The sequence below is a fragment of the Fragaria vesca genome, linkage group LG7, assembly GCF_000184155.1.
Source record: "Fragaria vesca subsp. vesca linkage group LG7, FraVesHawaii_1.0, whole genome shotgun sequence".
NCBI classification, from domain to species: domain Eukaryota; kingdom Viridiplantae; phylum Streptophyta; class Magnoliopsida; order Rosales; family Rosaceae; genus Fragaria; species Fragaria vesca.
The window spans coordinates 22,729,247-22,752,657 of NC_020497.1; the positions used below are offsets into that span (position 1 = coordinate 22,729,247).

A 23,411-nucleotide genomic window follows, 5' to 3' on the forward strand; every position below is an offset into this window, starting at 1 on the left:
TCATATATATATATATATATATACCTCCTTTCGTTTCACAAAGCTTCTCTTCGAGATAGATATCTTCTTCCTTTTTACCATATGACGTGTATCTAAAGTTAGATGAGCAAAGTTCCATCAGCTAATGGTGCAGCAGGAGAATATATTAGATACAGATTAAAGAAGAAATATCAAATGCCAAACGAGATGACTCATAAGAATCAAATTGGGTTAGATTATAATCATCATATACTAATGCATTAGTGCATTAGGTGAAAAGGAGATGAAAACAAAGATTAAGATCATATCAAACATAGTGGGTCAAAGCCCTACAAAAAAAGGCTTGAATTGTTTTTGTGATCTTTTATATTATCATTACAATACAACTAACTAGTGTCATCAGTATGAAGGGGTCCTAAACTAAAACTTCTTAAACAAGTTCTTTTCTTTAAGAATCGTGATTATTGAATTTTAGTAGTGTAGAGGGAAGTACACTAGCTGATCATGTGGGATTTGCAGTCTGGGTAAACGGGATTGGCTATACAAGTAGTCCTAAGAGGTAAGCATTGTGATTATTTTCTTCATCCTTGGTTCTTGGTTCTTGGTTTTGGTTCTACCTTCTTCTTTGGAGATTAGTATTTAGGGTTTTACCGCGTACAAGCAACTAAGCGCGCACGTCCATTTTTCATTAACAGCCAAAAACGGCGGTTACTTCCATTTTAGTGACTAAAGCTTAAAGCTTCGAGTCCCACTTCCTTTCTTTATGCCTTACATTAAACCCTTCCACCAACTCCATCTAATCAAATTCATACAGAAACTCCAATCAGCTCAGAAACCAACCAAGCACCGACAAACACAACAGTGCCTGATGAAGCTGTAGACTTGGAAAACGGAGGAGGAGTGAAGCACAGAGCAAACAGAGAGAGCTACTCGTCGTCTTCGTATGTTGCAGATGACGCAGAGACCAAATGGACTTCTTGGTTGGTGCCCATGTTCGTTGTGATCAACATTTTTGTGTTCCTTGTGGCCATGTATATGAATGACTGCCCCAACCACAGTTCTGGGATCCAAGGCAAGTGCGTAGCTAGGGTTCTTGGCAAGTTCTCGTTTCAACCCTTGAAGGAGAACCCTCTCTTGGGCCCTTCTTCTTCCACGTAATGATAATCTTTTCTTTTCTCAATTTCGTGATGTTTTCGCTTGTTTTCAGAATTCAGATTAAAGTTTTGCTATGCATGAGAAAGTGATTGGTTTGGGGTTATTGTGTTTGAAGATTGGAGAAGTTGGGAGCCTTGGAGGGGTTCAAAGTGGTGCATAAGCATCAGGGATGGAGACTTGTTACTTGTATTTGGTTACATGCTGGAGTAGTACATCTAGTAGTTAATATGCTCAGCTTGGTCTTCATCGGAATTCGAATAGAGCAGCAATTTGGGTCTGGTATATATTTCTCTGTGATCTTGTTAGTTTATCTTGGTTTGCTATATCTTGTAACATCCTATTGTCTGTGGAAATTTTGCAGTGCGAGTTGGGATTATATACATGTTATCTGGATTTGGGGGTAGCATCATGTCATCTCTTTTTATTCAAAAGAACATTTCTGTTGGTGCCTCGGGTGCTCTTTTTGGTCTTCTTGGATCAATGCTCTCGGAACTAATTACGAATTGGACTATTTATACCAACAAGGTCAAGAAAATTGTGATGTTTGGTAGTTTATGGTCATCGAGTACATTTTCATGTTGGCTGATATACTGTTTGTTTATTCACATTACCATATAGGTTGCAGCTCTTGTTACTCTTCTGGTCATCACTGTCATTAACCTTGGCATTGGAATTTTGCCACGCGTTGATAATTTTGCGGACATTGGTGGATTTATCACCGGATTCCTCATCAGATTTGTGTTCATGCCCCGTCCTCAATTCGGATGGCTGGAGCAGCTGAATCTTCCTGCTGGTGCTAATGCCAATGTCAAGTCCAAATTCAAGGCCTACCAATATGTGTTATGGCTTCTTTCAGTCACTCTGTTGATTGTTGGGTAAGTTCCTCTCACCAATTAGAAGAGATTTTCACTTTTTCAGCATGAACTGAAATAGTTGAACTAAAAGTAATTTTGTGATACAGGTTTACAGTTGCATTGGTGATGCTGTTCCACGGCAAGAATGGAAATGAGCATTGCCATTGGTGTCACTACCTCAGTTGTATTCCCACATCTAGATGGCATTGTGAAGAAAACTAACACTCATACGCGAGAGAAAAGTCTTATCTCAGCTATAGATGTGGTTGAATCCTATGTAAATGCCTAGTTATTATTGTTACAAACTGGTTTGCTCCATATTTGTACTTGTATTGGATTGTTTATTCAAAATTGCCTCATGCCTTGAGGTATATATTTTCAATCTGTAAATGTTAGAGAACTAAGAACTAAGCTAAAGGAACCAAGGAAAAAAAAAAAAATTGAATGGCTTCGCCCGGGTTCGAACCGGAGACCTTCAGTGTGTTAGACTGACGTGATAACCAACTACACCACGAAACCTTGATGTCATTGACGCACAAAACCATGTATATAATATATAATGTAAATAAGAATATAATTTGTTCCAAATAATTTTTAATATTCATTTGAATACTTTTTGTCAATCTTTTTTGTTCGATATATGGTAATAATCCATCTCGCTTACATTGGCGATCTAATAATAGATCCACCTAGAGGTGTTAGGATTGAGATTTACAAAGTATCTCTCAACCACATGCATACACACCTGAAGACTTCTCAAACTAGCTAGTTACAATTGATCGAAGAGAATTGAAACTCGATCGTCATATTATAATTGAGCATGGGGAGCGTTCATTTCAACAATGAGAGGAGAAACGATGAGTTCAAGTAAACAAGATCGTTGGCTATCTGCTTATCTTGGCAATCAAAAGCTTAAAGGTTATGTGTTCCGTTTTAGAAAGAGTGGCTCATTCGACCTTCATGATGACCATGCGTTCTTTACTTCACACCAAACCAAAGATAGCAACATTATAAAAGAAGCCTCATTGTTTAAATAGGTACCAATTTCCATAGTGAAAGTTTGCAAAATGGGGAGCCAAACAGTAGTGATAGGAGTAGTACTGGTAGTTTTTTTATGGAGTGTGACATTGGTGTCTAGCGTCTCCGATGTAGAGTGCTCCGGCGTGAAGGCCCTCCTCTCCGCTTGCTACTACTTCATAACTTATGGCTTCCCGGACCCTTCTCCGGGGTCTCCATGCTGTAACTCCATGATAAGTATCAAAATGGTTTGCGATAACACAGTCGAAAATCGGAGATTCACTTGTAGATGCTTGATGAGCCTTTTCTCCACTTACACCCCTAATGGCTATGCCCTTGCTACTTTGCCTGACTTTTGTCAAGTCTCTTTGGGTTTCATCGTTGATCCCAACACTGATTGCAACCTGTAAGTTCGAACTCAATTGAAAATCTTGCTGATGTTATCGTTTAGTTTTGCTTCTCAAGTTTACATGACAATGCAGGATACCATGAGCTGGGAATTATGACCAAATAGGGAACGGAATCAACAAGAAGGGGGCTCATTACATTCTACCTTGAATATGAAGAGTTCACTTTGGTTGGAGATTCTAAAACCATGTTTAACTTGGGAGTTAAGTTTGTGTGATCACTGTGATGGCAACGTAGGTTAGATAATCATTGTATGTGTAACATTTCTTTTTACAAGGGAAATCTACCTTTTGTGGCCAAAGTTTACTTTGTTAACTGTTATCTTTGAGAGAAAGAGGTTATGATTAAATGATTTATCTCAAGGCATACCAACATGATCATGTATTTACTTTTGTTAAACAAATCACGAGTCAAGTTGCCCTACATAGATATGGGGAAAACTTTTCATTCATCAATTCGGTAGCAAAGGTCAATCATTAAGGCATACGCGTTAGGTGATGTATAATCATCGGAAGAATAAACGGTTAGAATAATCATCGGAAGAATAAGCGGTTGAAGAAAAGTCTTTATTTTTATTCTATTTTGTTTTTATATGATTTATAGTCAATTTTACGCGGTTGAAGAAAGTCTTTTATTTTTATCTATTTTTGTTTTTATATGATTTATAGTCAATTTCATGCGTGTGATATAATCAATGGATGCGTGAAAGCATTTGATCTGATTTGGGTGCATGAACTAGTACATTCTCATCATTTTCCTGTAAAGCCAAAGGGAAAAAGGTAGTAATTCATAAAGTTACATGAGTTCATCTCCGTGAATCTACAGTCTAAATTAGAAAAATACCAAAATAAGGATCCAAAGGGAAAGGAAATCTATATACATTGGGTACAAACACAATTAATATTACATCACAACCGAGGTGTAATCATGAAGGTTCAGTAACAGTTCTGGAAAAGCTTTTGACATCCATGGAGCCAAAGCTTGGTTTGTACATCAAGGGCAGCTAGTTAAGACTCAAAACATTTACCGCCATACACACATAGAAAAACATGGAGATATCAGCTATCACCGGATCCTGTTTGAGTGGCTAGAGCTCAGAAAGGCTTTAGTCCTGAAATCAGCATCTTGAGCTAAACCTGTTTCTGAACATGTGCCTGCTTCACAAAACTCTTGGATGGATTTTTTTGTCAAACTATATTTCTCAAATTCAAGCCTTTGTCTTGGAGCACTCTGTGACCGAACCTTAGCCCGGGATGATTCCGTGTTAGCCATGTAGCTAGGGTAACCGGCATAGCTGCTAAAGAAACCCCACGAGTACTCGCTCCTTGTTGGCGAGAAGTGGGCTCTTCTAGCACTCCTACTTCCAGGTCTCGATGAGGCAGAAAATGCTTGTGGGCTGTTCTCTGCAGTTCTTGAAGCCACTACTTCATCTTTTCCTATAGGATATTTCAAAGAGTTTGATGAGTAGTAATCCATGGACGATTGACTTGGAATCAAACTTGGTTCTTTTGTTGTGCGCTTGGACGGGGAATCAAATGTCATAAACAATGGACTATTATTATCCGAAACCATAACATGCTGTGCGGTTTGAAAAGCTCTGGCATTTCGTTGGGAGCCCAAGTGAGGTTTCCAAGTATCTACTTCAAGGATTTTGTCAACCTTCTCACTATCTGCTTGCACATATCTCAGTGATGAAGCATCACGGCTGTTGTTCCATACACTTTCTTCCATCCACCGATCTAACCATCCTGATGAGGCCAGACGTCTTCTGTCCAGACTGGTGGTATTTCTCACCTTTGAATTTGAACCACACCTCTGGATATTGAAACAGAATAATATGATTATAGTCCACGTACAATATAATCTCTATGAATTCAAATTCTACGCAGACATTGAAGTCAATACCTTCAGCAAAGAGGGCCCATCAAATTTGCTACTATAAACACGTTGCTGGTATCCAATTTTGTCAGGACTTTCTGGGAGCTGCAAGCAGAAATTAAAGAAAATGACAAACCACCTACCTACTCCTTTTAAACTAAGAACTCACTGATTTCATATTAGAGTGAACTTTGAGTAATGTGAAACTCTTAGAGTAAGCAGTAAGTCTGAATCAATACAGTAAGAGTGTTTAGTAATGTATAGAGATCTGCATTGCCCCTGGCAATCAACCAAGGATGCAAACATGTCTAAAAATGCATTAACGCATGCTGATAGGATGCGAAAAGCAACTATCATGCATAATTCTAACAACAAAGGTCGGCTTACAGGATTGTAAGACAGGGAGGATTTGCTGCTAGAATGTACTGACTCTGACATGAGTGAGCGAGTTGCCCGTGCACGGTCCTGGAGTCGAACCAGTGTCTGCATGCGCTTGAGCATGTCTGCCGTTTGTTTCCTTACTATGTGGCCTCTCACCAATGCTTGAAGTTTCACCAGTGCTTTCAGTGCCCTTAAAGCCCTCCTTGCCTTTGACATTATCCAAAAGTTTGTGAGAATCACATCATCACTAACCATACCAACCAATATAATTCAGTACACATCCAGTGAATGAAACATGTAAACAATTTTCATCTTTAACTTTTAACAATGCTTTTTAGTTGCACCAGATGCTAAATCATATGGAACAGACTGGAATACAACTTTTAAAAAGGGATATACATGCTTGTGGATATAATCATGATCCCCTCAGATATGCATCATTGCTACCAAATAAACAAATAAACGAAAGGACCATCCTAACAAATTCTTAGTCACACAACATCTTTTCATGAAACTTAACTTAGCAGCAACCAAATCCCAAATTCATCCACTTGATTAATGGCTGCTACCTTCTCTATTCAATCAATGGCCACAATAAACCCCAACTACAACCCTCTCTTGACCCCTATTGCTAAGCTATACTACATTAAATTCTACAAGCTAAACAACAAAGTGATAGAGTAGGAAACAAATAGTGCATTGCCCACAGTAGGAAATTGATAAGTAGGAAACTAGTACTAGTAGTTTTCTGCAATTAGAGGCCATCATATCACCCCAAAATAAAAGCTGTAGGTCCAACAAGCCAAGCTGGAAGCCTGGAAGTAAACGGGGGTTGTGGTCACAGAGACAAAAGGTCAAAACTTTCACTGCAAAAATGACATCTTTGTCCTTCCCTCTGTCACTCTGGCATTTGGGAGGTTGGAAATCCATGTCCAGTGAAAGTACCAAAGTGACCTGACCTTCTAGTTAGGAACACAGATTCTTTTTTTTTTTTTTCTTTTTTTTTGAACAGGATAGGAACACAGATTCAAGCAGAGAATTTCTTCTCTTAGACTCTGACACTGACACATCAAACAGTGTCGGCAGACTTGAGTAGTTGAATTTAATAATTTTGTTTTTGAGAAAATTTATGTTCAAGAAGCTTCAAAAAACAGTTTCTTTAATCCAATATTCAACATTAAAATCCACAATTTACAGAGCTTCAATGGAAACAAGGCCAATACGCAAAAAGTTAAGAACTTTGCACTTCTAGGAGCATTAGCAACGTAAATTCAACTACATTTAAGGGGCAAAAGTGGAAAAAATTAGCAGAAAAAATACCAACCAGGTATCTCCGGAAAGCTGACTGTATCTTAACGGCGGCGAGGTTGCGGTGACGGCGGACGTTAACAGGTAAGCTAACGTTGTTCCCGGAAGTCCCAACGCCGTTAGTGAGCCTGACAACCTCCGCCGCCGCATGAGCCGCCGCGAGAGCTGCCTCGGCCACGGCGGCAGTAGCTGCGGCTACCGCTATGGCGTGCTTGTTGGCGTCCATGCCGCCCCATTCTTGAGAAGCTGAAGTGGAGGCGTCGGCCTTGTTAGTCTTCTTTTTGGGTTTTTTTGGGCCGAAGAGTCGCCGGAAAAAGCCCATTTCTCATTGCCGGACGGCTGAAACTAGAAGGACATGACAAAAGCTGAAGACTTTGGCGGTCGGAGGAGGGAGTGTGTATAAGGAGTGATAGAGAAGACACTAGGATTATGTTTCCCTGTCTTTAAGTAGCGTTTGGTTTGGGGAATTTGGAATAGGTGGGGTTAACACCACGCGCGCTTGGTTGGGAGTTGCCAACACGCGCCACCAAACGTTTAGGGGCAGTTGGAAGGTGGGGAGCCACAGACGTAAGCTGGTGGAATAGAAATATCTGTAGTGCGTTCTGTGTTGTAGAGTTGACCAGATGGTGCAGAGTGAACTCATATTAGAGGCTTTTACTTAGAAACTTCGGAGTCAAGCGTCGAGAATCGTTAGATTAGTTCATTGAGACATTGAGTCACGAAGGATTGAGGCTCAGAGAAAGAATGAAGGTGAATGTGGACGGTGGAGATCAAGATCCATTGCCTACAGCGGAAGCATGAAGTAAAATTATTAGCATATGGATACTTTGAACAAGAATTTTACTATTTCACTTTTGCTTGTATTTACCTGCCTCGGTTCAGATACAGGCTCTTGGTATGTGCCATTGATCAAAGGTTCCTGTGTCAGAATTTCACAAACAAATCAGATACAGTGGCCGTAGTAGCTCGAATTGTCTGTAAAAAGAAAAACTACCTGAAACAATTGCAAAAGGGAAGGTGAATCATGTTGGTTAGGAAAGATGTTTGGAGGTTGAAGTAAGGTGGCATTAGCTTGTGCGTACATGCAATTGTTTGCAGGGCTCGCTTCAAAAGTGTACAAACCCTGTGTAGTGAATTATGAAAGGATCAAAACTTGCACACTTCCAGCAAACTAAACATTAACAGTTGCCAAATGTGGAAGTCCAGAGTCCAGACTCACCTGTGCAATGGGATTTCCGGTAAAGGCTTCCGGAGAAATGAAGGAATGATTACTTTGCGGGGATGAATCTGAAATCTGATTTCTGTCTGTGCTAGAGAAATTTCCATCTGCATTCGTGAACTCACCTCTGTCGAGGACACCACTCCCTTGTTCATTTTCTCCTTTTACACCATTCTCACCCTGATTTACAAAAGCATTTTCATCTAGAAAATTTTCTGCATACTCAATATCAAAAGTAGTTGTACCTGTGATGCTTGACGTGACAGCCTGAGCATCCCCAGGTTTTAATGTCAAAATTTTTTCAACCCCTTCCAGCACTTGGTCAAGTTGCCTTACGGCGTATTGAAATGCTTCCCCAGATTCAGAAGCCCTGGTAGATAACATCAGAATTCTGTGGCTAAGATCTTTGTAACGGCTTGCCACAGTAAGCTTAGGGTTATCATGAACCGTGGAGACATCACTCAATCTTGCCCTCCCTGACCTGGCATCTTTTGTCCATCTCTTCAAGACATATTTGGCAGGAAGAACCCTTATATTCCTGTGATCCAACACTTTAAGGGCATGGCTACATAGAAACCCAACACTCTCAAATTTCTTACAACTGCAGATAATTGTATCATCAGAAGAACAGAATGTGACGCTGTGTTCTCAAGTTGTCCCATATGTTTTGGCTCTGTACTCAAACAATGACCCATTCTGACTACATTGGTTAACAACAACATTTAAACATTTCTCATATCCTTGCTGCAACACTTCAAATGCCCTTGGGGTGTATTCATTACTTGCATGCTTTAACATAACCACATTCCCCATTAGCCTTGGCAAACAGCGGTTCATTTCATCACTAGCTTCTCTTTCTTTGGACCGTTGCTCATCCACCACCCTCTCAAAATGCTTAAAGAATTGAAGAACAGTAGTGTCAGAGTGAAGGTAATTTCTCAGATCATTAAATAAACTTTCAACCAAATGTCCACCTTCCATTTCAACAAAAATAGTATTCCAACCATACACCACAGCCCACTTCTCGCGTGCCCTAAACATCCATTTTAACCAGTCATTTTGATGAAGATCATAGTTATCTAGCATATCCCTCCAAGCAGAAACAAAATCATCTTCATCTTTGTGCTCGTATATACATCTCTTGAAGTCATTGGCAAAAGACTCGGTATCTTTTACCATGGGGCTAATGTGTTTGAGAGCATTTTCATACATTTGCCATATACATATATGATGGTCTGTTTCTGACAAGACTGAATTGATTGCCTCAACAATTGTTGCATCTTGATCAGTTAGAATAGTCTTTGGTTTCTTCCCTGACATTGCTTCCAAGAAAGTTTGAAATAGCCACTAATAAGATTCCATGGTGTCATCATACAAAAGTGCGGCAGCAAAGATCATTGCCTGTTTGTGATAGTTTACTCCTATAAACTGTACAAATGGGAGACAATTCTTGCCTGTTCTGCAAACTGTGTCCAGACAAACCACATCGCCAAAATGATCATAATCTGATACCATCTTATCATCAGCCCAAAAGATGTTACAAACTTTATCATCACTATCGACCTGTAAAGCATAAAAAAAGGATGGGTTTTCAACATGATGCCTTTGAAAGTAATGCAGCAAACTCCCAACTTCTCCCTTCTTCATATCTCTGGTCCTTTCAGATTGAAGATGATTGGCATAACCTATATTGACATTATCAAGAGCTTCACTTAATCTAAACTGTTTATTCACTGATTCAGATGCAAATTTTGACAGTGTTCTGAAATCTTTGGTACCTTCTACCAATTCAGCATCAGCAGCTTGAGAAATACTGGATTCCCTCTGCGGTGGTAATGCTTGAGCCATACTTGGGTTTACATTCTCATGATTGTGTTGTTCTTCAATGTGTGAAATCCGATATTTAAAATCAGGTTGACGAGTAATGATCATATGCGCCAGGCAACCAGTTCTTGTTTCCTTTCGATGTTTCTTTACATTAACAACCCTTTTATCCCTTCGCCTATAACCCTCTTTAGAACAAGTGAACTTCCTAGATACCACCTGACCATGTACCTTACTCCTATTCACCCAATCTTTCCGAACACTGAAACCCACCAACTTAGCATACTTGTTATAACAGCTGTAAGCATGCTCATCGGACTCAAACTCTGTACCAACTTTCACAACCGCATCGATACTGTGGTCATTTGTAGAGGATATATTGGACAGAGTGCCATTTTCATGAACAATTTGTGAGTTGGTACAGTCCTGCTCCACATTCAAGTCCAAACTATTGTTTGTTTCAACTCCAAAATCTATGGTTTCATCAATAATACTAATCAAATGACCTTCCTCCCTCTCCATTGACCCTTCATAGTAACAAGAACATTGCATCAAACATTGCAAGAAACATTGAAAATCAGTCACTAATCCTATGTCCAACAACAGCAAAAGTCCACACTCTTTCCTGTACTGCATAGCTAAAATTAGACAGTAAAAAATTGAATTCTAAGTTTGCAACAGCTGCATAATACAATAGTGGTTTAATTACTTTCCACCATTACCATTCTATCTCATAAATTAGTCATCTTGGGTTAGCTGGTTAACTTCATATCAAAGTCTTAAATTTTAACTAGAAAGTAGAAACAGGGGAAGCCATGAAATTTAAAACTACATTCTTGCATTTGTGAGAATTGAACTCATACCTTGTACAACTCTACACACACACACACCCTTCTGCTGAAGTGAGCAAACCCAATTGGGCAAATTGCATTCAGCTCATAACAGAAACAGAGAGCTCAGATTTTGACATTGACCCTTTCAATGCCGAATCCAGGTGCCCCCAATTTCACATCTGCAACAATTTGGGGTTTCAGAATTTCAATTTCCCAAATTGCATGTAGTGTTTAGCTAATTGGATAGGACCAAGTTCACTTACTTGAGTAAAGACTCCTCCTTTAAGATTGAGGGTGTGCTTCAAAGTCCAAGCCTTGACAGTCCGATTTGGATTCCGGTTTCCGATGCCTATGACAATGCCTATGGCAGTCAATTAGGGGCACATTTCAGCCCAAATTTGTAGTGGTGAAGCTACTGGTTGTGAAAAAGAAAGGAGCTTTCATTTGGGTGAGGTTTGAGCTTTCTTGGGGGAAGAAATCAATAGAATAGTGTAACTTAGCAAACATTGACGGGTTCAAATAGGGTCTCAAATATAATCGAACCACGTAGCGTTGCTATGTTCATCATGTTGGGCGAGACTACAAACATGTACATTTCAGGGTTAACTTGTAAAGCTTCTACGTTCTAACCATTGGCCTTGGTTTTCTTAAAGTCTCTTTTACATATAACAAATGATATTAGCACAAAATTGTTTGTAATTGAATCATCGACACGTTTTGATTCTAACGTAGATCAATTAGCTAGCTCTAGCTCCACCAAAATTCATGTGCTACATGCGAGGCTCTATGTTATTGTTCCATATGACAATCTCATAACTCAAAAACTTGTTATTATTCAGATGAAAAACATTCATACATTTTATTTAATAGTATAAAGTTTTGCATCTGATCGTCGTAGCAGGTCAGATGACACATACATTTGAGAGAGCAGAAGAAAAAACAGTAAACGAAAGCAAGACGGTGAAGCTTCAACATTATTCCTTAGCATGCAGCGTGGATCATGTGCTAGATCCTCGTATGATGATCGATCAGTTTGTACCTGTAAGTGAAAATTAGAGGCCGTTAAGCTAGAGAGAAAAAGAATGAAATGTAAATATGAGGGAAATTATTAACCAGAGTAAAAATTAGCTAGTAATTACCACAAGAGAGGGGAGGGAGATTGCACTGAGTGGGAATTTGAGCAGCGATCCTGAGAGTGTTGCAAAGACAGGTAGTTTCCATAGCTTGAATGGCAGAGCAGCAGTCGGAGCTTGGTTTGTTGTCACTCCCCGGAAGTACAAAGGGTGCACACACATTCAGGTGGGTCAGGTCGGCCATGCACGAGCCGCCCTGCGCCTCGGCTATCTGGTTCTCCACCAGTGCGAGGCCAATCATAACCACAAGCAGTAATGCTGCAGTTTGGAAGCTAATCATCGACTTGAAGTTTGCCATGAGCGCTTAAGCTGTGGAAATATGTAAGAATTTTTTACGTGGGAATTGAGTGTTCTCTATCATAATGTCATAGGTCATTTTATAGTTGGTCTTTGTTGGCATGAGGCGACTCTTTGCATGAAGCACCTAATATAGTTTTGGGATAGCCTTTTACGTTGGAGGAGGAAATTTACGTGGGGATTGGAAGATCACATAGAATTCATGGTCTATGAATTATCAATATTATTTTTTCTTTAAAATGGATTGTTGTATAGCTAAGAAAATTAGAACTTCTGTTTTTATTTTTTTTTATTTTTTTTATGACAATTAGAACTATCTGTTGAATGGTGGTCATTACATTTATAAATCAGATCGGTTCACTTCCATCAACCATGTTTGCACTTAGCCTAATCTTAAGCGTCGTCAATGAATCTGATCATGACAAATCCCCTTCCTTAAGAACAGTTGAATTGAGCTAGAAATAGAGCATAACACAGAAGAAATTACTATCACAAAAAAATCATGAATGTTACAGACTTCAAACAAAAAGGGAAAAGAAAATGCTAATGCTAAGAATTGGATCCTTCTTCTGCCGGAGCTGGAGCAGTCCAGTACTTCTTCACCGCGAACAGTAGCTTTTCCCTTTCATGAGGTCCATCTTCGTGATCAGCAATTTGACTATCCCAATCCATGTGGTCGATAATACTCTTGATCTTCACCAACACATCTACATCGTCGCGGATGATCACGCTTCCCTCTGGCCTGAGAATTCTATCCATCTCTAGCAAAATGTCTTCTATTTCGCACCTGCAGCTCAGATTGAACACACATTAATGTTATTGATCATGTAAACCTTTGCTTCTATCTAGACTTTCAGAAGCATAGCACATGACTGGCCTTATATGTATAGGTTAATAGGTAATGATCTTACCTATCCTTGTAGAGACTAAACACTGTATCAGCATGAATGAGGTCATAAGTTCTTGGATATGTCGACATTGCTTCACACCTGAAAACAAAACACAACAAAAAGATTGAATCAATTATGTGTGTAACAGACTTTCATATATTAGTCACACCAAACGTATAAAGTTTTGTGATTTTGTTGGAACTTACCAGTTTTGATATGAACCGATCAATCCACGTTCGTAGATGACTCCGAGTGTGTTAACCTTCACGTCGACAGGAACCATGTTCATGACCCAGACAGGCAGATCAACTAGGGCAGCAGCAAATCCACCCAAGTAGGCATTCATATCCAGAAGGTTTCTATACCTTCCCGGCTGCGCAAGTTGATTATTCACTGTCTTATAATGTGTCACCCTTTTTCGCCATAGCTCCGAATCTTGTTGAAAATTTGCAGCTGTGACACCCTTCACAGTTCCCCTACTAATTCTTGGCGGCACAGCGGTTAGTCTCTGCGGCCATTTTGCCAACTTCCCACCGGCAACATCATCTTCACTAGAAACTTCGGGTAAAGGAGTCAAACAAGTCTCCAAGTTTGTGTACCTAAAAACCAAAAAAATTAAGATAAACTTAAGCAAACAGCTGAACTACAGCAGTGTCTCGTACGTAATATATAAGTTGATTAGAGCACAAACCAAGCTTGATCGGGATCCTGAGCAGGGCAGAAGTTGCGATTCTTGGCAAGCTTTCGGTTCATTTTGCAGTTCAAGTGATTAGTTGGTTTTTGCCAAATTGCAATGTCGTCCTTCTCCACCAACTTGTTCCAGCAAAGACTAGCGGCTACAGCCTCTATGCCAGTTTGTTCTTCGTTCAAGTCTTCCTGTGTTCTTTCCCAACCCTTCCAGTATTTCTTCCAGCGGATTGGTGGACCGGACAGAATCCAGTACCCACCTGGCCTCAGAACTCTATCAACCTCCGTCAAGTAAACCCCATCTGCATGCAGAAACCGTCCAAACAAAAACAAAATTAGAGTTAAGAGTGTATCACTTCACTCTAATAATCGTTAGGGTTGTTTTTGGGGGTCTAAAATGGTTAGTGCGGAGCCTACCCTCGTAACGTTTATGATTTTAGACATTCGTCCACATTTTTTATGAAGCAATTAATGGAAGTTGAGGTCTAATTCGTCACATAAGCCTCCGTGACAAATAATACAACAAGCAAACCACATTGTATATAACGAATTATATACAAGATAATTGAATATAACTTATTGTAATATGCAATAAATTGTATATAATTTATAGATTCCATCAAAAACAAGTTCCGATTGAAAGTGATATTGAGGATCTGACTCGTCACCTAAGCCTCCAACTTTGATCGTCGCAAGAGAGACTAATATGAAACAAATAGATATTTGAAAGGCGAAAGTACCGTTTTGGCCCCAGGGAATGAGGCAGCGAGAGCAATGAGCCATGTCAAAGGCTCTAGAAGGGTAAGGAAGTCTTTTCGAGGCAATGACTCCAATTAGCGCGGGTACTCCTCGCTCGAGCGCGAATTGGACTTGAGCCTCATGTGTGTCTCTTGGCGCGAACGATATTGGTAGAATATCCCGGGACAATAGATAGGCTCCCCAACTAGCAACCTGCATCATAAGCAATGTGGATCCACAGCAAATGACTGCCACGTGTGTATCTATCTGAATATTTTGAAAAATTTAAAACTATAAAAGTTTCATTTCTTAACCGAATTACTATTCTAATATTTTTCCTCATCTTTGAACAAATCTTCGAAATACAAAATGCCATAAAGAACATGCAAGGCACCTATCAATGACTAGGTACTCGGTCTGCCTCATTTCGGAAAAAAGTACCATGACGAAGAAGATTTTTCTTAAACTAAAATTTTCTCGAAAATAAAGAATTATAATAAGTAGTAATGTTATATCTAATATTTGATTTTTTGACCCAAATTGGAAAATGCAATTCACAATGCATATACACAGCTAAGAATCTAAGATCACCTTATATGAAAATCCATATTAATGTTAACCTAGCTAAATATGGAAGAGAGAATAGAAATACATTAATCACCGAATCCCCAAAAGGAAGTGCAAATCCCACGGATAAACTCATTGTGTTAGGTGTATGATATATATGGTCAACCATAATTAAGAATTAATTATTTCCATAAACAAATCACGATTGAAAAGGAAAATATCATACTTACCCCACAGCCTGTATCAATGGCGGTCCGGATAGACCCGTCTTTGAGATTGATCAACTTCCCAATATCATCAATGTACGCATCGGCGCCGTTCGGAAACATGGTTCCACCGCCGGGGAACTTAAACCGGTCGCCTTGGTATATTATCCAATTCTGCACCGCCTTCTCAATCGTCAGCTCTTTGTGCGGAACATTGGCGTACCACGCCAGATCTCTACTTTTGGGCCAAGTAAACGTGTTCCGGTACCCGTGAGGTGCTGGAACACGGCACTTGAGCAGCTCATCCTTAGCTGGACAGTGCCTCTCCCTGTATATGAGTCTCTCCCTTTCGAATTTCAGGGATCGCTTCGCGTCCTCGCACGGTGTGTACTCGCTGTACTTGACGTCGCAGGGAGGGAAGGTTTTGGGAGTGTTGTTGGAAATGTTGATGGCATAGTTAGGGTTGTGGTGGGTGGTGAAATCTAGGGTTTGTTGGTTTTTCGTTAGGGTTGTGTCGGGGGAGTTGCACGGGAGTTGGTTGTGCGCGGCGTTGGTGGAGGCGGTGGGGGAGGTGCTGCCGTGTTGCCAGAGGCCGAAGAAGTAAGAGAAGATGCAGAGGAAGAGGATGAGTGGTAAGGTGTAGGAGTTGGTGGGTTTTATTTTCCATGTTGAGAAGTTGCTAAGGGAAAAAGGCTTCGAGGGTTTCGATGTGGGATTGTAGGGACGGTGGTCGTCGGAGGAAGCCATGGATGATTTGATTTGATGTATTCCTGGCTAAGAAATCTTGAAGGTTTGAATTATAAGGGTTTAGAATTGAGAAAGGTGAGTTGAGCGGGGGAGGTGGGATGAGAGGTGGGGAGGGTGTGGATTTAAAGTTTTAAACAAATAGGTTTCTGATTTCTAATAATCAAGTAGGTCATGTGAGAGATGATGTTTTTTGTGTAGTTTATATACAGATATGAATTGACCAGCCAGCTACTTAGTGCACTGGCTTATTCATGGAAAAACCATAATTAGAATATGAGTTAATTTAGGTTAATTTAGCTTATTCATGGAAATAGAGAAGTATCTTTGCATTTGAAGTAGTGAATCGGGAGTTATGGCTAATTATCATTTGTAAATATCCATGGTTCTAGTACAGTATAATTCGAAACAATTAAAGAATCAATTCTCATAAAGATCGTTTTGCAAGATTGCTTCAATTCTTTAGTTTTTCTAAGATAATGCTTAAAGTGTAACCTAAAATATACTATTACAAATAATTAGATAATAACTAATATTGAATAAAAGAATTGCTAGAAAGCAGCTTCTCGGCACACTCCTCACAAACAATTGGGTCAGCACGATCAGACATGGTTGTTTTCTGAATTTCTGTCATTAGAGTTGGATGATCACAGAGCATTTTGATCATGATCAACGAGTTCACTACTTACATTGGCGATCGATGAGTTCCAATAGTAAGATTATCCAATATTAAGGTACATGCCAAGTGTAAATTCAAATTGGAGTGAGATTCGTGATGACTGCAGTCTGCAGGCTAGGGGGAACTCGATAAAAAAAAGTAAGACTATGCAAATAATTAAATGATTAGGTAAACAGACCATGAGGATGTTTTTGTTTAATAATCTAGCTAGCTAGTAATTTACATGGAATCAGAAGTGTTCCTGTCTAGTATATTACTCCCCAGATGAACAATACACTTCTGCCTTAAACCTTTCCCAGAACAGACAGTTTTTTACTTTTCATAACGGGAATTATAAGCTCGTATTGTTATATATGATTTACCCAATCTGAATTAAAGATTCTTCTTAATCCCAACAGAACTGTCGGTAGATCGTGGTGACATATTCTTATTTAGTAGTTGGTTTTGTTAAGCCACATGCACGACGAAGACGTACGTACGTGGTATTTAACTAGTTCTTGCACCGTCGTTTCTGATTGAATTATATAGAGAATGAGAATATTGTACGTTATATATTCTAATATTCTCTGAAATCTTGAAGCGAACTCTAAAGTTTTTAAAAGTTGAAAACTACTGAAACAATGTATATTTGTTTTCTTGATAAAGTAATGCATGCAATGATCGAGTTGCTGTCTTCGTTCACTATTCTTTCTGCGTCAGCTCCTCTCCTGGCATGGGTCAACTCATATATATATAACCCGATCCATCGAGCCAATCGACCCAGATGCATGCAAATGTAATGTGTAGTCCTTTTTAAAAACAGGTCTATTACCATTTAGTTTTAATTGATATATAAAACCATCGATCCAAAGCAAAAACAAGATCTTGACGTGAAAACCGCGCGCTAATTCCGACCATATATACCGGGAAACCAGCCATCACCGTCGTGAATGTGGGCATGCATTCTTAACGTGGTGAGGTTGGTTTGTCAACCTTGGAAAATTAAGCTGATATATAGAAGGTCAATCCATTTCGATCCGAAATCGAGTTGTGAGTTGTCAACCATGTGGTGTTCATGTGATCGAGTACACAATCGTTCAAGGTCTACGGAGTACTACAGACTTGAGGAGAAGTCTACTCAGTATACAAACTTAGCTCTACTAAGGTACCCATACCGCGGTCCATATGGAGACCATAGTTCAAAACTTCAAATTGGAGCCTGATGTTCATGCGCGGCATGGTTTTTCGTCGTCTTTCATAATTTTTTTTTTGTCTTAACTGGATCTCTCATGCTAAAGATCGAGCACTCGAGATGAGCTTCGAGATTGAAAACGGTAACCTGATTGCCGCCAATCACAACTACGGCTGTAGAGCAAACAATGAATGGTGTTCATGGTGCTTGAATGCCTGCAATATATGTTCGAGGTTGCAAACAAATAATACATTCTATTCAAATTGCAACAATCATTGTCAAATCAATTCGTTTATTTTTTATTCAGAAAATATATTATTGTCATGTCATTTGTCAAGTCATACTCACAGTTAATGACAACCATTTGATCAACTAAGATCTAATGGATAAAAATTAGTGTAAAAAATAGTGTTAAATTTTGTGTTCTTTGAACCCCTTCTTATATATGTCTATAGAGAAGCAAGCAAACCTTATACATTTTTTATATAGAATGGGAGACTACACCTTAAATATATAGATTCTTATTGCCCTTAACTTCCAAGTTATTAGATCAAAGCTAGGTTATTTCTCTCAGTCTCAGCTATACTTTCATGAACTTCCTATATATTTGCTTAAATTACTGTTGATCTTGTCTAAATGAATCTGGTGTTGGCTCGATACTACGGACACTTGGTGCTTGTTACCAATAAGCTGGTGTTTGCTTGAACTTACCTGCTCATGGTGTTCACTTGATCTTCCCACGCCCATCCAGGTATGGGCTAACAATGGCATGGCAGCTTCCCTAGCTGCTACAAGGCATGCAGACAGTGGGATGCTCATGCATAATGGACCAATCAATAAGCCGATTCAGATTACAAATACAAAAAAGAATATTTAAGAAGAAAGCAATCGAGCACAACATGTTCATGTTGCTTACAAATTAGGGAACCCTCTTAAGTCGCAAATTTGGAAGATAAATTAAGGAGAATACTAAACAACCGCAAAATGCTTATTTCTCTATAAAAATAAAAAAAGAAGCTAGCTTATTTTCTCCAGCGTTTTACAATCTGAGTTTTGCCATTGTCCACATTGGTGTACGATTACTCATCTTGATTGGGGTTGATGCATCTTTAAAGTGATATATATCCTTATTTGTCATGTTATACACACCATAATCACGATGTCGCTGACGATGATGGGAAAGATCCCAATCATGTATGAAGTATATGCAGTTCGGAAGAAAACCACTGAAATCTGAAGTCATGACAGACATTACAGAGTCTCCAACAAAAAGTGAAACATCACCTAAACTGCGTATCCTGTTCCACTTATGATTATCGGCTTCAAATTGAAAACTTTGAACTTCTTTGTCAAGCGTGGCGGCTCTTGGCGTCGAGATCGGCGACGAATACCCACATACCTATGAACCATCAATAGTTCTTTCTTATCAGATGACTCCACCAAATATGTCTTGAACCATTTTCCTGCTGGTCGTTCAAATCCTTCTCCAACCAATGTAAATATGTATTGACTAGTAGTAATGTCAAAACAAAAAAGTCGGTTCGCAACATCAACAACATATAGTTTATCTTCAATTTAAACAATATCCCGAATTCTGCAAATATTGTTTTGATCAACATAAGTCCATTTTGTGTCTGCACCAAGTCTAATGAAAGCTAACCACAATAGATGCCCATAGACGACCACAATGATGCAATCTTTTGCGTTTAATACTGGATCTGCTGTAATTATAGGATTTATAGCCTTGTGGACATAAAAATCACAGCAAGGAGCAACCCTAGTCCTAAGAGATTCAATAGAACTATTGAAGGCCAACCATTGAATTTCTATTGCCTCTCCTCCCTGTAACTCTTGTGAATAGATCTACAAGGGTTACTATAAAGTTCTCATCGAAAAATATTAACCATCCCTTGGAGAACCCACAAAACCGTATGTTTGGTAATTCCAATTGCAAATCAAGAACCTTCTCATTCCTCATGTCGCACAAATTCCATGTCTCTTCTTTGCCACTATAGGTCAAGAGCATTGGAGGACCAGTTAACCTAGTGCGTCTTCTTAGATGATCTCTCGCTACAAAATTCCACCACATACAAACAACACTAAACCGCGCATAGTCTGATGGTGATTGTAATTTGTGTAAAACTAAATCCAATAGATGCTGAGGCAGTTCTGTCCAACTTGAGAATCCCATGATTTGAAACCAAGGAGATGATCTAACAAGTTCAGCTTTCTTTGCAGTCTTGGCCGGAGATGGATTCCCGGGCCGGAGATCGATTCCCCCACCCCTTTGTTTATAGATAACAGATGAAGTTCCCTAGGTCTACTGGGAAACATATAGTAACTTATAATTTCCTACTTAACAAGGAATATCCACAAAAAATCCTACATAAGAAGGGAATATGCTGATTAAATACACTATATTTGCAACTCACTGGAACTAATAGGAAACCTAACTTGTACTTGATCTCCAATAAAAATTAGGGATTTGTTTTCCCTTTAAGGGCTTATAAGTTAGGGGTGGCGTGGCGTAACTCTTCCCGACAAACCAAAGACATTATAATCTTCTCATAACCTTGTTCTCAGTCACAAATTAAGTAGCTAGGAAACTAGGAAACTTTATTGTAATTAGCTAGGAAACTAGAACAAAGACTTTATTGTAATTAGCTAGGAAACTAGAAACATAAAACCAAGATCAAAAACCGTAGCACAAAGCCACAAACTTTGACACCCAAATTAAAGGCAGCCCATGCCAATCAAGGAAGATATCCACGTTGATCTTACAAATCACCTTAACCTAATGAACTTTTTACAATTAATATGGTGTTTGTTGCATAACCAACCTGAAAAAAAAAATGGTATAGTTTCGAAAGAGGTTAGGTTACTTGAAATAATATTCTTGATTACACTATGCTGCTTAATTGTGGGGGTAACTTGAAATGATATTCTCGATCCATCAGTTGCTTCATATTTGTGCAGATCCTCCTTGCAAGAGGCCGGTGGCATGGCTTCCTATTCAGCTACACATAGATAACTGCATGCCCAAATCTCATCGAATTCCGATCGACTAAGTTATACCGGCACGGCGGCACTCTCCCTTTCTAATAACTTATCAAAGCAGCCTTCATGAGCATACTGCCTGTAGCAAGGTAATTTTCTAAGTACGTGCATGCATGCAAACATGCAGTCCACCTCTCAATACTAGTCAGAAGGCGACAAAACAAAGGCTGATGAACCTCAAAATCGTGCTCATTCGTCACCTAATAGTTTCGTCGTCCTAGTAAAGCTAGCTTTTGTGTTGAATATATTCCATGTGAGAAAGAATAGAAAAGATCGAAACAGGGCTATATTAGTATGTTAAGATTAAGTTCATTTTAAGTCAAATGAGCACACAGATATAGAGTTCAGCATATATAGATTAAACATGGTATATACTACTGGAAAAATTAGTTAGGAGACGGAATTAAAACAATTTCGTCTCCTAAGTAACCACTTAGGAGACGGAACCATTTATTTAGGAAACGAAATTATTTTTAAAAAATAAAGAAATATAAAAAAGTAACCACTTAGGCGACGGAATTGCGTTCCGTAGCCTAAATTCCTCTTAGGAGACAGAATGTTTTACTTAAAGAAGACGGATTTTTTAAAAAAAAAATTAAAAAAAAATAATGAAAAACTTAAGTTGACGAAATTCAATTCTGTAGCCTAATTAAGAGGAACATAGAAGACGGAATGTTTTACTTAGGTAGACGGAATTTTTTTTAATAATTTTTTTTTAAAATTCACTTAGGCTACGAACTTAGACAATTTCGTCTCCTAAGTTAGAAAAACTTAGGCGGTCAAACCTTTCACCAAAAATTTTGAGAAAAATTTCAAATGAAATTTTTTGAAAAAATTAGTTCCCAATTTATTTAAACTCACAAACTCTATCTTTCTTTTACTCCTCCTTCAAACACTCTTAATCTTTTATCTTCCCTTCTTCTCTCTCTCCCACTCAATTTTTCATATCTAAACTACCACAGCCTAGACCGGTGTCGACTTCTCCAAGGCCGACCTCCCTAGCCCAGACCGGTGTCGACTTCGCTCTCTCCTCCGCTGCCTCTCCTCCGCTGCCTCTCAACGTCGCTCACCATCTCTTCACCATCCTTTCCTACCAACAACCTAATCTCCTCCAGACCCCTCTATCCTCCACCCTCGACCACCGGCCCTCCTCCTCGCTGAATTATGTGCTCAAGGTTGAAAGGAGTTTCTACACTTGACTCAAGACTGTGCTCAAGGCTGGGTTTTGAATTTTTTTTGGATCTAGAATGGAGGTGAGCTTGGGTGATCATGAAATGTATAAATAGTGATTGAAATTGGGTGATTGAAATTTGTATTTCGGGATTAGATTTGATGGATTAGGGTTTGATGGAGGTATGGGCGGTTTTGCTTAGGAAAACCGGAGGCGGTATCTATGTTTACCGGAGGTGGCGGTGGTGTTAAGGGTGATGAGATTTGGGGTGGTGGTGGAATGGGTGGTGGGTTTCAGACAGAAAAAAAATAGAAAGAAAAAGTAAAGAAACTGAAAATAAAAAATAAAAAAAAGAGAAATGAAATTTAATTAATTAAAATAATTTTTTTAAAATATTTTAAGTGACGGAATCCATTTTGTTGCCTAAGCACTTAGGAGACGGAAACCGTTCCGTCGCCTAAGTAATTTTTAGTCGACAAAACTCAATTTTCCGTCGTCTCGTCACCTACCTCACCTCTCCTAGGCGACAGATCTTAGCCAATGGCCATTCCGTCTCCTAAGTTCTTAGGAGATGAATTTTGTTAAGAGACGAAATCATTCCGTCTTCTAAGTGGTTTTTTCCAGTAGTATATATTTAACCAAAAATAGATTAAACATGTTTAAATAAAATTTGATAAAATTTCCATCGATATTTGATATTTCTCGATATAATTTATTTTAATTTATTTTATCTTGTTTTGCTTAACATGTAACTCCAAAAATATATATACATAAAAGAGTTCTACTAAAGCAAATTGTTTTATTTGTATTTGATAACCTCAAAAAATAAATTATTTTGTTAAAGTAAATGTAAAAAATGATATATTTATTGAAATGACACAAATGCCCTCAAAATTTAACGGTGTTAGTGGTCAGGGTATCAAAATGTTAACGGAATAAACTTCGGGTATGAAAATACAAGTTTTTGATAGTTAGGTATGAAAATGAAAATAACATCATAATTCGAGTGGTGTTTTGTAATTAATCCTTAACATAACTTCCAACTTTTACTATATAATGAACTCATGAGTGAAGAGAGTGAGAAAAAAAGAGAACCAGAGAAGAGAAAGAAGAGAGAGAGAGAGAGAGAGAGAGAGAGAGAGAGAGAGAGAGAGAGAGAGAGAGAGAGAGAGAGAGAGAGAGAGAGAGAGAGAGAGAGAGAGAGAGAGAGTAGAG

The 23,411-nt window shown here is 38.9% G+C and overlaps 4 protein-coding genes, 1 non-coding gene and 1 pseudogene across 5 annotated transcripts in view; 2 read left to right on the forward strand and 4 right to left on the reverse strand.

Annotated features, from left to right (window-relative positions):
* Positions 1–2,231, forward strand: part of LOC101295000 (inactive rhomboid protein 1-like) — a 2,966-nt gene extending 735 nt beyond the window's left edge. The window contains exons 2-6 of the mRNA XM_004309172.1: positions 794–1,133; positions 1,250–1,413; positions 1,496–1,659; positions 1,753–2,009; positions 2,096–2,231. Coding sequence (XP_004309220.1) covers positions 794–1,133; positions 1,250–1,413; positions 1,496–1,659; positions 1,753–2,009; positions 2,096–2,210 — 1,040 coding nt within the window. The 3' untranslated portion in view covers positions 2,211–2,231. The remainder of the gene's footprint in view (positions 1–793; positions 1,134–1,249; positions 1,414–1,495; positions 1,660–1,752; positions 2,010–2,095) is intronic.
* Positions 2,232–2,433: 202 nt separating this feature from the next.
* Positions 2,434–2,507, reverse strand: TRNAV-AAC. Its single transcript has one exon. It is a non-coding gene; the product is annotated as a tRNA-Val (tRNA).
* Positions 2,508–3,055: 548 nt separating this feature from the next.
* LOC101295288 (putative non-specific lipid-transfer protein 14-like) lies at positions 3,056–3,415 on the forward strand. The gene has a single exon (XM_004309173.1). The coding sequence runs from the start codon at positions 3,056–3,058 to the stop codon at positions 3,413–3,415; it is 360 nt and encodes a 119-aa protein (XP_004309221.1).
* An 894-nt stretch (positions 3,416–4,309) lies between these two features.
* On the reverse strand, positions 4,310–7,345 carry LOC101300399. Its single transcript, XM_004308062.1, has 4 exons — positions 6,997–7,345; positions 5,679–5,879; positions 5,319–5,396; positions 4,310–5,228 (listed from the first exon to the last, which is right to left on the reverse strand). The coding sequence occupies exons 1-4, from the start codon at positions 7,300–7,302 to the stop codon at positions 4,479–4,481; spliced, it is 1,335 nt and encodes a 444-aa protein (XP_004308110.1). The 5' UTR covers positions 7,303–7,345; the 3' UTR covers positions 4,310–4,478.
* A 368-nt stretch (positions 7,346–7,713) lies between these two features.
* Positions 7,714–12,287, reverse strand: LOC101295579 (annotated as a pseudogene).
* Positions 12,288–12,779: 492 nt separating this feature from the next.
* On the reverse strand, positions 12,780–16,121 carry LOC101295873 (probable methyltransferase PMT16-like). Its single transcript, XM_004309174.1, has 6 exons — positions 15,399–16,121; positions 14,604–14,814; positions 13,868–14,165; positions 13,383–13,775; positions 13,198–13,275; positions 12,780–13,073 (listed from the first exon to the last, which is right to left on the reverse strand). The coding sequence occupies exons 1-6, from the start codon at positions 16,119–16,121 to the stop codon at positions 12,836–12,838; spliced, it is 1,941 nt and encodes a 646-aa protein (XP_004309222.1). The 3' UTR covers positions 12,780–12,835.
* Between the last annotated feature and the right edge of the window lie 7,290 nt (positions 16,122–23,411).

Bases quoted from the DNA above. Each gene is read 5' to 3' on its own strand.
- LOC101295288 (XM_004309173.1), top strand. From the start codon at position 3,056: ATGGGGAGCCAAACAGTAGTGATAGGAGTAGTACTGGTAGTTTTTTTA.
- LOC101300399 (XM_004308062.1), bottom strand. From the start codon at position 7,302: ATGGGCTTTTTCCGGCGACTCTTCGGCCCAAAAAAACCCAAAAAGAAG. The intron at 5,880-6,996 runs GTTGGTATTTTT...ATAATGTCAAAG, and splicing joins CAGCTTTCCGGAGATACCTG to GCAAGGAGGGCTTTAAGGGC. The intron at 5,229-5,318 runs GTATTGACTTCA...TTCAATATCCAG, and splicing joins ATGGGCCCTCTTTGCTGAAG to AGGTGTGGTTCAAATTCAAA.
- LOC101295873 (XM_004309174.1), bottom strand. From the start codon at position 16,121: ATGGCTTCCTCCGACGACCACCGTCCCTACAATCCCACATCGAAACCC. The intron at 14,815-15,398 runs GTAAGTATGATA...CTTATGATGCAG, and splicing joins CCATTGATACAGGCTGTGGG to GTTGCTAGTTGGGGAGCCTA. The intron at 14,166-14,603 runs GTACTTTCGCCT...TTCTGCATGCAG, and splicing joins CATTCCCTGGGGCCAAAACG to ATGGGGTTTACTTGACGGAG.